This window comes from Contarinia nasturtii, unplaced genomic scaffold, assembly GCF_009176525.2.
Source record: "Contarinia nasturtii isolate CC-2019 unplaced genomic scaffold, AAFC_CNas_1.1 Cnas_scaffold_993, whole genome shotgun sequence".
In the NCBI taxonomy this organism is placed as follows: Eukaryota; Metazoa; Arthropoda; class Insecta; order Diptera; family Cecidomyiidae; genus Contarinia; species Contarinia nasturtii.
The window spans coordinates 966,756-978,378 of NW_022198340.1; the positions used below are offsets into that span (position 1 = coordinate 966,756).

Below are 11,623 nucleotides of genomic sequence, written 5' to 3' on the forward strand. Positions count from 1 at the left end.
GGCGAAAGGTTTTACTATTTATCAAGAAGTCGCCGGATGATACTCTTTCTCTGGCAATTTGTCGAAGCAAGTGGGAGAAGTTTTTGTTTTTGCATTCAATCATAAACGTGTTTCGTGAATGATTTGAAAGCAGAACGGTGGAGCCGAAATGCAATAATAATTGGCTGAGAATCTATGAAAAATGGTAGATAGTAGTCAGTTTTGTCTAGTGAACGTTATTTTTTCAATACCAATTAACAAAGTACATTTTGTATTGTACGCCATTTATCAATTTCATATACAATTTTTATTGCATTTGATTGATTCAATGAGAATATGGTTTTTACGAAAGAAGACACTCCAATACGATGATGATTAAATACCCGAAACGCCTACGCTACTTACTAGTATCTTATTATTGGTTATAGATATTCGGTATCTTTTGAATGAAAAATTCCCGCAAAATTTTTGACAGAGAATAATTGAATAACCGACCGATGATGTGTATTTTGGCATTACGCGTTATAGGAGTGAGATGCAACCTTCTATTTAATGTACAATGTACGCATATCTTCTGCTTAGGAATTGCTGGATTAAATGGAATTGATTTTTTTTTTTTGGAGTTACAATACCATTTTGTGTACATGATGTTCTCGAAATCCGGAAATTCTTAATACCAATTTTAAAAGTATTTTTATTTTGGTGACGCATTATTTTTAAATGAACCAAATACAATACGTAGGCGACTATTTAAGTTTCTTCAATATGTATGTTTTAGTATTGCCCGATGCAAACCATTGTCATATTCGTTAAGTTTAACATTTTGTAGCATAAACGTTCTCAGAACGTTTTGTCATTCGATCGTTATTTGTATTGTTTACCGTAACATGTAAATTGCGTCTCAGCCAAAAAATGAATTTTACTCGTGAAAATTTTCGAGCGATTATTTTTTTCCACTTTCGATTGGGTGTATCACAACAACAGTGTTTTGATCAACTTCATTTGGCCTTTGGCGATGAAGTACCAAGTCTTCGGACAATTTATAATTGGTACAACGAATTCAAGCGCGGTCGCCTATCGCTCATCGACGAGTTCCGCGAAGGTCATCCAAAATCAGTTGTTGTACCAGAAAACATCGATGCTGTCAGAAATATGATAATGGAAGATCGTCATGTAACATATCACGAGATTGAGGCATCCCTGGGCATTAGTGCGACCAGCGTATTTAAGATTTTACATGAACATTTAGCTGTCAGAAAGATTTGCTCTCGTTGGATACCACATAATTTGACAATCGCTCAAAAAAAGGCTCGTGTCGATTGGTGTAAACAAATGCTCAAGAAATTCAATCGTGGTGTTTCAAAATCCGTGTATTTTATCGTCACTGGTGACGAATCATGGATCTACGCGTATGAGCCCGAAACTAAACAGCAGTCGACTGTATGGGTCTTTCAAAGTGAAGATAACCCAACAAAAGTTGTTCGAGCTCGAAGTGTTGCGAAGCAAATGGTCGCCTGTTTTTTCGCGATAAGTGGTCATGTAGCAACAGTTCCACTAAAGGCTCGTAAGACGGTCAATTCTGATTGGTACACCACCATTTGTTTGCCCGAAGTGTTTGATGAAATAAGAAAAAACAACCGCCGTCGCAAAATAATTCTTCATCATGATAATGCGAGCTCTCACACATCTCATCAAACAGTCGATTATTTGACCGATCAAAAGATCGATTTAATGGGTCATCCGCCGTACAGTCCTGATTTGGCACCCAACGATTTCTTTTTATTCCCGAGCGTGAAGAATAAACTGCGTGCTCAACGATTTTCATCGCCCGAAGAAGCAGTTGATGCGTTCAAAACACACGTTTTGGAGATATCACTTTCGGAGTGGCATGAATGCTATGACAAATGGTTCGAGCGAATGCAAAAGTGTATTGATCATCATGGCGAATATTTTGAAAAACAATAAAACCATTTTCGATGAAACCCCATTGTCTTATATATGTTTTTGAAAAAACTTAAATAGTGACCCTCGTATTATAGAGTTGTCACAGCATATTTTATTTGAATGTAAATTGACACAATCTTTTCACTTTGCCCGTAAATATTGTAAATTGAAAGGAATATCAAATACAAATAAACCCATTTTCTGGTTTTCCGTCAATAAATCACGCGAAAAAACGGAAAAGAAGTGGTAGAAAGAGAAAAAAGGTTGAAAGGGTTTACGCAATATCAGGATATTTCAATTCAATTTATCTCTCAATAAATTCAATGAACCACAGCAAAACAGACAAAAAAATAAATGTACAACAAATCTGAACGGTCGAGACTTTCAGACCCGATTGGTTTTCAGTGAATTTAAATGTACATATGTTGTCGTAAATAGACCTCCTTAAATCGCCCAAAATCACAGCATGTTACGAATAATTTACATGTTTGCGGTCAATAAAGACCGGCATATTTTACATTTTGCATAACTAACGGATATATGTGGATCTGTTGTTTCGGGTGCGATTCTCTCTCTCTTTTTGAACGAAACTGTGTGGTTTTCTGTGTCACAGCAAATATTTACCATCTGTGTTTCCACAAATGTCGGATTTTGCTCAGATTTTATTCAAACAAAGGAAAAAGTGATAGAGCGCTTTTTATCATTCTTATTTGCAATTGAGATTTTAAACTCATTTTAAAACATACACGTTTGATGTTTGAATAATCACTTTTACAAACAGAGAAAATTACAAAAACAAGCGAAAGACCACTTGTGATTTCATAGAAATGATTAACTCAAGTTATTGACCGCTGAAACAAAATACTGTTTGTTAAAGGTAAATATTTTTTTATTTCGAAACACATACGAACGAGGTTGAATTTTATGAAATTTATTACATGTTTCAATTTCGAAATATGTGAAACATTTATGACGTACATTTTCATATAAATAAACCACCATAAAGGTGCAAAATACCAGAATTGAGAGCAGCTGCAAAACATTCACGTAATTGCTCATTTTCATATTATTACAATTGATTTCTTCATATGTTTTGAGCCGGTCAAAGTTTAAAAAAGAGAAACTTCAAACATTCGTATGATATTTTTTATTCGTTGATAAGTTAAAAAAAAACAAAACTTGTATGAATTTTATAGAAAAATGTATTCATTTTTAAGAATTTATTTATATTTAACAATGACAGGATGAACTAGATGAAGATGAAGAAGATGAAGACGACGAGGATGACGATGAAGACGACGAGCACGAAGAGGAGGAAGACGACGAGCATGAAGACGGCGATGAATTGCAACAACATTTTTCAGAATTTTGTTCAATTTTTCTGCAGCCTGCTCGAGAAGTTGGTATGTCGTAGCGTTTTTTTATGAAATCCGTACATTTTTCTGCCATCATCACAATGGGAACATTTGGATTACCCCAAACAAGCAATGGCATTCTGAAAAATAAAAAACAATAATTGGTCACCGGCAAAAGCCAATTGAAATGATATTAATTGTAATTGTACATTGATGCATCAGCAACAGCTAATCCTTCTGTGCCATGAACTTTACATTCAGTATTGACAACGGATTTTGCTGGTATTTCGTGTTTCTTTGGCGTAGGTCCCATTCGACAAGTACCGGCTGGATGATATACGGTTGCTCCCATGTAGTATAGATAGCAATTATAATATTCATCCGATGTAATATTAGTATACTGTTCGCATTCTGGTAAAGGTAATCGAATGAATTGTCCATCTGCAGCTTTCCAGGTTGGTGAATCCAAAAATGACAATATAAGCTTAATGGATTGTATTAAAGATGTTCGGTCATAAGGATCGCTAAGGTAATCATAAAATATGTATGGATTCAGAAAAGCATTTGGACCGTTGACGCCATTCAATCCAATTTTCCCGCGCGCCTTTCCATCTAGTAACGTAGGAATTCCCAATAAAACGACTCTTTCCTGATTTATTTTAAGTAATTCATCGACGATTGGTTGCTTATATGCTGTTACGGCTAAAATAACGGGAAGATTTAAAGATTGCTTCGCAAATAGAAGGAAATAACCTTCGATGTGTGGAAGCGGATTTGATTCGGTATTGGCAAAGAAAACACTGGATAATGTTCCAATGCCAGAAAAATCACCCGATCTTGGATCACTGTAATATTGCACAATACTGCTGAATAATTGGCCAGCTGATAGAGTGGGCCCAGAAAATGACATCCATATAAAAGCACCTAAATGTAATAACATTTATTTTGAGTTTGAAAATACACGAAAATTTCAGGTCAATTAAATTACCTAAATGGTCTTGCAAATATCGTCCAGAAGGTAATGGGAGCCATGACTTTATATGGTTATCATTCAAATCTTCTTGTAGACCAATTCCTACAAATAATATTAATTACCAATACCAATAATAATAATTACAATATTGATTCTATACTGACCACTTAATTGTAATATCAATGGAGTGCCGATGGCCCCAGCACACAATATTACTTCTTTTCGAGCATATGCCACATATTGTTTACCATTATAATAGAACTCAACACCGATAGCCTTGTTTTTTTTGAATATAACTCGAGTCACCACCGCACATTTAACAATTTTCAAATTGGATCTATATTGGATTGGATTCACATATGCCTTGCACACAGCGTACCGTCGGCCATTAAACAGAGTTCCGTGTGCGTTGCATATGCCCGGTCCATGCGGAACGTTAACATCGTTCAATATCGGGAAACCAGACTCACTAACACCGGCCATTATAAACTTATTCGTATCGTCACTGTAATATTGTGATATCAACAACGGTCCGCTACTACAGTGATATTTGCTGTTCAAACCTGGAACCGTGTTGCCTTCCGATTTTAAAAAATACGGAAGACAATCTTTAAAACTCCAGCCCTTGCATTTATACTCCGATTCCCATAAATCGTATACATGAGGCGAACCACGAATATCAAACATACAGTTCATGGCAGGAGTGCCACAAAACATTTTTCCGCGTGGTGTCCAACATCCACCTTAAGCACAAATGGATGAATATCTATGAAATCTAATCAAATTTATTTAATTATAGTTCATAAAAGCATACCCTGCATTCCTGCACAGGTTCGATTGTCTTTACTAAAATATTGCCAGTCTTGGTTTGATCGCATGAAAGACGTAAAAAATGCGGGCACCTAAAATCAATTACGATAAACGTTAACAGATTTCTTCATTTAGATGCCGACTTATGCCGACTTATATTGATTGATTACTTCAGTAACTGGCATTGGATCATAACAACCGGCTTCTAATATTAGAATTGTGTGATGGGGTGATTCACTCAATCTTGCGCTTGTAACTGATCCACCACTTCCTGAACCAACAACGATAAAATCAAATTCGATTTTACCTGAAATAAAAAAAACGCTTTATTTGGCTGTTGTTTGTAATCCAAAAATGATCTTACGTTTTGATAACACTTCGGCGGCATCGTTTTTGTATTTAATTTGTGAATCTTTTAAAAATTGGGCAACTAGAATAGCAATGATTGCTTCAAAAATGATTTGCACTATGGACAATGTGATTGGCGTAGTTTGTAAAACCCCCATTTGTGTTAAAATCACATTGAATGGATCGGTAAAATTTGACATGGCTGTACTTCTTGCAATGATTAACACTTAGTAATTCAACTGAGCACGGGCTGATTGATTTATAGATGTATTTCATTTTAATATCACAAGCGTGATATCGTGGTTGATTTCACATATGTGTACCAGTATACAATATTTCGTCAAGTATTGCAAAGATGGCCAACAATAAACTGATAAGGTCATTGTTCAGCATTTTTTCACAACGAATAGAGGCACGTGCGTCCCATTTGGAAATTATTCGTATTTAATTTTGCCAACGAATACCATACCCAAAAGGAGGCGAATCAAAAAAATATATTGTTTGGGATTGAATGTTTCATTTTATTTTTCACCATAAAATATAAATGTTATTTTAGCTGGTTTGTTGCTTGCAAAATCACATATACTTTAATTTTTTTCGTCATGATTTTACGAAATTTGCATCGATGACATCGCTGCGATGTTGAAACTTGGGCAATTGTTTGTAAGTGTTTCATAAAATGTTTCGAAGTTTAAAAAAAATATATCTCTATCAATGACATTTTTGTGCTCGAAACTGTTAGAGGATTTAATATAACTCCTATAAAGAACTTGTATCACTCCATATCTTTTGTGAGAATGAAGATCAGCCAAATCCATGTCATCATCGATCATAATCTCTTTATCTTTATTTCCATCTTTCGTTGCCATTCGTGCATCCGTTTCTGATTTTCCAGCTGTAGATTTTCGTTCAGGTGATTTTGGTGTTTCCGTTTTCCTCGTCGGCTGGCTTTTCAGCGCCTTCAATCGTCTTTGCTGTAATAAAAAGAATAATTAAAATAAGAACTTTTGATTTGGAATGTTAACTAACATTCGCATTTAACGCATTTAACTTGATGATTATTGCGGTTTATTTTGGTTGTGAATGTCTGATGACAAATCTATGAGATAAAGTTTATGCAAATTCACTACATGTATAATTTGGTTAGAATAAAAATTTTACTGTGTCCATAAAAGTGGAACAATGAGTTTTTTCACATAGTTTGTTTGATACGGCGCTCCAAACCATCCAACCTCACCAATACTAGGCTCAACAAGTCTATTATAGACTGCAACTGCTGCTGTTGCGAAGGCTGTTCCACCTCTTGTTGAAGCCTAGGGGAGAGAAACAAATTCTAATTTTTTAGTTTATTGCTTGAAAAATCTAGTAATGCTAATATTCCTTTATATGAAAGTGCTAGTTTTCTCGTTTTTTGTATTGACAGTTCTACCAACTGTACGTAATGAAGTATTCTGGCGTTTTGTCGTTTGACATAATGATATGTGGATTAAATAATTTTTCATTTATAATAATATGAATATTTATTTAATTCCACTTTTTTAATACAAAATTGTGCAAAAAATGGTTGTTCCTTTCAAAAGTCCAGTTATAAAACTTATTTGGTCATCGAATGACATATTGATGACACAAAATCAAAATGCCGAATCAACTAATTTTTGCTAATTTTTCTAGTTTTTTCTAGTTTTCTTGTGTAATTGTGCGTCGTACATTGAAAATACAAGCATTGTGTGCGTCGCACATGGAATGTGAGTGTACAGTGTACACACTACTATGTGCGCACACTGACAGAGTGAAAATTACAGCCCTGATAACACTTCGTATGCATCATTTCTATACTTTAAAATAGAATCATTTGAATCGTTTAAAATTGAGCTGTTATAATTATGTACAAAATAAAAATGCTACGAATTTGTTCCAAAGTTGTGGGGAACCATTGAAGCGAATTTAATTCAGTTAATAATGTACTGAAGGGTTCAGCGAGATTCGCCATAATTATTGTAATTTAATGAAATGTTCAAAACTCAATAAATATTCTCGAAAATGTATATTAATTCACAGAATCGTGCGCAACAGCAAGTATTTCCAGTGTTTCATATATCGCTATCAGTATCCGTAAGATAACTGAGAGGGATATATTCAGCCAGATATGAGTGTCAAAATTGTGTCAAATTGCATTAGACACGCTTACCATCTCCAATGTCTAATTTAGACAGTGTCATATCTGGCAGTGTCCCTCTCAGTTATCTTACGGATACTGATAGCGATATATGAAACACTGAGTATTTCAGCATTCATTCTTCTTTAAATTCTTAATGATGAATGAATTTCATATCGAAGTGGAATTCGTATCTGGTTCGTTGTCAACTCAGATTTGCATGTTTTTTATTTTTGAAAATTTTAATCTGTTTCGGAATAATTTTAACGAAAAAAATACAAATCAAGGTAGAGTTTATTTGGTATTCAATCATTTAATCTTGCACAATTAAACGAATGTAAAAGAATTCACATCTGTTGTTTTCTTAATAAGTCTCATAATGTAAATCTGGTGGGTTCGCTTTAAATACAAACCGAACGTAATTGAAACGGCATTGATCCGTTTAGTCCTTATATAGCATTTAAAATGAAATGCTTGTAAAAAATGTTTGGAATTCTAGGGGATAACCGTGAATTGCAGATCGAATAATTTATAATAATAAACGCTATTTCTCTCTAGTTTTCACTAATTCTGCTAGTATTTCTACTAGTTTGTTCTAATACTGCTATTTTTTGCTAATTTCTCTAGTACGTCAACGTAATAACTGAAATGTGTTTACGTAAATGTTTCAAGTTGACACTTTCAACGTGTATATTTGAAGCAGGCACTAGCGTATACGTTTTCAGTAAGAAATCTGTCATCAAATCTACATTTCCGATTGCAATTCGTAAATTGTAGTTAATACAGATGAAACGTGCTTGGTTACGTGCCATTGAATATATTTTTAATTAAAAATGAGGAAAAGCGTATTTAACTACATATTTTGATACATTTTAGTTCAACACTATTCAATTCGTTTGTTTTGTGAATTTTATTTTAATTAATTATTTCAATATATTCAAGAATAAATGCTTACTAAAGTATATACGTGTACAGTGCTAATTCTGCTATTTATTGCTAATTTTGCTATTTTCTTCATGTAAATTTCCCTATTTTTTTGCTAATGTGCTAATTCTAATTCGCATGGATATCCCCTAGTTGGAATTGCTTTTCGAATTAAAAATTGGGTCAGCCTACACATTCTATTCTTTAATTTTTCTTGAAAACTTTTTGTTTATTGAGTTAAAATTGGAGGCAATACAACGCTACACCATTTATTCAAAAAACTCAGCAATACAAAATTTTCACATTTACTTTTTGTTTCTTCTGGAGATTTTTCATCTGTTCGACTTGATTTCCGTGAGAAAAAAAAATGCGATTGGATTTAATGAATTTGCGACATCAGTGAGCTTTAATGCATACCGAATCGAGAAGGGGACATGGGAAATTCAAATCGTTTTACGTGGTCGAAAATGGTTGCCTAACAAAAAAATAAACGACCCACTCATCCAAACAAATATTTAAGCACTTAATTCCCTAAGTTATGTAATCAGTGCGTTGTTCCTTGACTTCACAGCTGTTTCGAATGGTTCCATTGATGCGCGCTCAATGCCCATGCTTTTAGCTCAAACAACGCTTCAAAATAAATGTACGTACATACCTTTTCCACTGGAGCTATTTCCGTGAGCAAAATTGAGATGTTTACAAAAGCCATTGTTGGTGTGCGTCATGTGCTTACAACCGCATGGCTAACAAGAAATGGGGCCACAAATTATGGTTTATTCAATGAATGATGGTGAATTTAAAAATGAACTCATGACAGTTACAAATGCCGGTGAACATTATTTACCATACAATTTAGCTGAACGACATTTGCTGTATAATACATAATCAAATTGTTTTCCCAATATTTGTTCACCATTTGTTGTGATTGTAGCACCTTGGATAGATAGAAAAGAAAGAACAAACAGTATTTTTCTTTAATATTTGAAGAAGCATTGTTACGTTCGCCAACTGTGAATGCACTATATTTTCTATCCATAGACGCGCGTTTTGTACAGTTGATACGGAAAAGGATGTTTCTTTTCGAAAGCTTGTCTCCGGGGGCTTATTCAAGTTTTTCAATGAAACATCACTTCCTACGCTTTTGCTTATTTTCTATTCCATTGAGGCAATCTATGATTCACCTGAACCATAAAAAATGCTAGACAAATTTGCGTAGAAATTCCGTTTAATAAAACAAATTGGTATAGCACTTGAATTTTGGAACAACAACCAAAAATAAATCTCACGCCAACGCCATATTTTGAAGAATGCAGAAAAAAATCGAAAAAATGTGGTGATGGTGTAATAGATGTGTATTCATTACAGGAACTTAATCTGACTGATGGAAGCAATTGGAATTAATGAAATGGATACAATCATATATATATTGTGATTATATCAAAGGAACGCAGCTGTATTCTCACAACTAGTTACTGCGTTGGCTGCTACTCACATTACAGTATGTGTGCGGCACAAAGACTATGTGAGTGTGTCTTTCGCTTCAATTATTGTTGTTATTGTAGTCGTGTGAAAAATTACACGCCTCTAGACTGTTTACGACCACCATCGATAAAAGAAAGAAAATTGATATGAATAACGGAAAAAAAATTGTACACATCTAAAATGATAGCATCTTTGAAACGTCAGGTTCAGAGAGACGGAAAAAAACATGATAAATATGCAAACATTCACGGGCTTTGTTTGGTTCTCATCAACATTTGAAAATGAGGAACTAAGGTCAAACTCACAAACAAAATAGATATTTTTCCAGTTGGCTTCTTGAAACACCTCAAGATTTGTATAGTCGACTTGAGTTACAATTTACAAAATTGAACCATGTCAAACGTGATTTTTTCTCACTCGAGACAGTGGGAGTTCACCCGTTACGAACCGGGTAACCCGAAAAACGTAAACAAACAGACAATACAAACAAATTTAAGCGATCTATGTCCGATAGACAACTACTGGAAATTTCTTTTGATTTAATTGTGCGTATCATTTTCTGCCGAATCATTTGGTTACTCGATTTGGTACGATTTAAATCACTGATGCGCAGATAATTTTCATGAAATCGAATATTGGCATGCATAAGACTTTTCGTAATCCTTTTGAGAGTAGATTTTTTAGATGGTGTATTACAATTTGCAATAATCCAATATCAATGGTCCAATCAGACAAATATACTCACTTCTCGGTAGACGTAAAGGTGAAATAGATTCTACCAGAGATATTTCGCAAAAATAACTCAAATGTGGTTACGTTTTGCAAACTAAGTATTTGGCATGAAAATTTATTGGATTTGTCGGTCGATTTTCAGCAACGTCAGCCAATCATATATGCCACTGAAAACGGTACTGAAGTACGCTTCCCTTCAATTCCATGAAAATCCGAATAAATAGATGTATTTCTATGGCCTCATGCAAAACAATGTAAACTAAGAGTACGTCCGTATACCGAGACTTGAGAGATCTTCACTAGGGGCGATTTGGCATTTAAATAAAAAAACATCCTATTTTTCCACAATTTCAATTAAAAAGAAACCTGTAGAACAGCATATCACCTTTCTGAATAGCCAATGATATTTTCGAGCATTGGTGCTGAGCGCGTCAAATAAAACGCAACGACACATAATCAAAATAAAAAAAAAACATTTATGCTTTATGATGATGACTTTCCTTCTGACGGCTGAGCATCCGCGTCTGAGGATGTCAGGAGATATTCAGATAGCTGATATACTACTCTTGTAACTATCTATGTTGCAATTTATAACTTATTGTGAAATGCTACAATATTGTGGCAAAATGCATACCAATTTTATTTCGAATAGTTCAACTTAACCATATTTTGAATATAATGAATACCAATTGAATGCACCACAAATGAACTTAGTTTGGAATTCGCATATTCCATTCACCGCCTACAGACCATACATAATATTGGTCTCTCTTTTGTTTTCCGCAATTCCATAGATGCGCTGGTCAGAGTTACTTTTGGTCTGATGTTTTTGTTGTATTTTCAGTGTTGATGTTCGACAATATGAAAACAATAGAAGAATGGAAGTCAAAAATATACAAACCCACATCAAACAAAGCACAG

The 11,623-nt window shown here is 34.3% G+C and overlaps 1 protein-coding gene and 1 long non-coding RNA gene across 2 annotated transcripts; both read right to left on the minus strand.

Moving 5' to 3' along the window:
* Positions 1 to 3,153: 3,153 nt before the first annotated feature.
* LOC116343450 (uncharacterized GMC-type oxidoreductase Mb1310-like) lies at positions 3,154 to 5,609 on the minus strand. Its single transcript, XM_031771500.1, has 7 exons — positions 5,426 to 5,609; positions 5,232 to 5,368; positions 5,066 to 5,153; positions 4,416 to 4,994; positions 4,267 to 4,353; positions 3,488 to 4,202; positions 3,154 to 3,418 (listed from the first exon to the last, which is right to left on the minus strand). The coding sequence occupies exons 1-7, from the start codon at positions 5,607 to 5,609 to the stop codon at positions 3,154 to 3,156; spliced, it is 2,055 nt and encodes a 684-aa protein (XP_031627360.1).
* A 534-nt stretch (positions 5,610 to 6,143) lies between these two features.
* Positions 6,144 to 6,688, minus strand: LOC116343440. Its single transcript, XR_004201337.1, has 3 exons — positions 6,571 to 6,688; positions 6,439 to 6,508; positions 6,144 to 6,383 (listed from the first exon to the last, which is right to left on the minus strand). It is a non-coding gene; the product is annotated as an uncharacterized LOC116343440 (long non-coding RNA).
* Between the last annotated feature and the right edge of the window lie 4,935 nt (positions 6,689 to 11,623).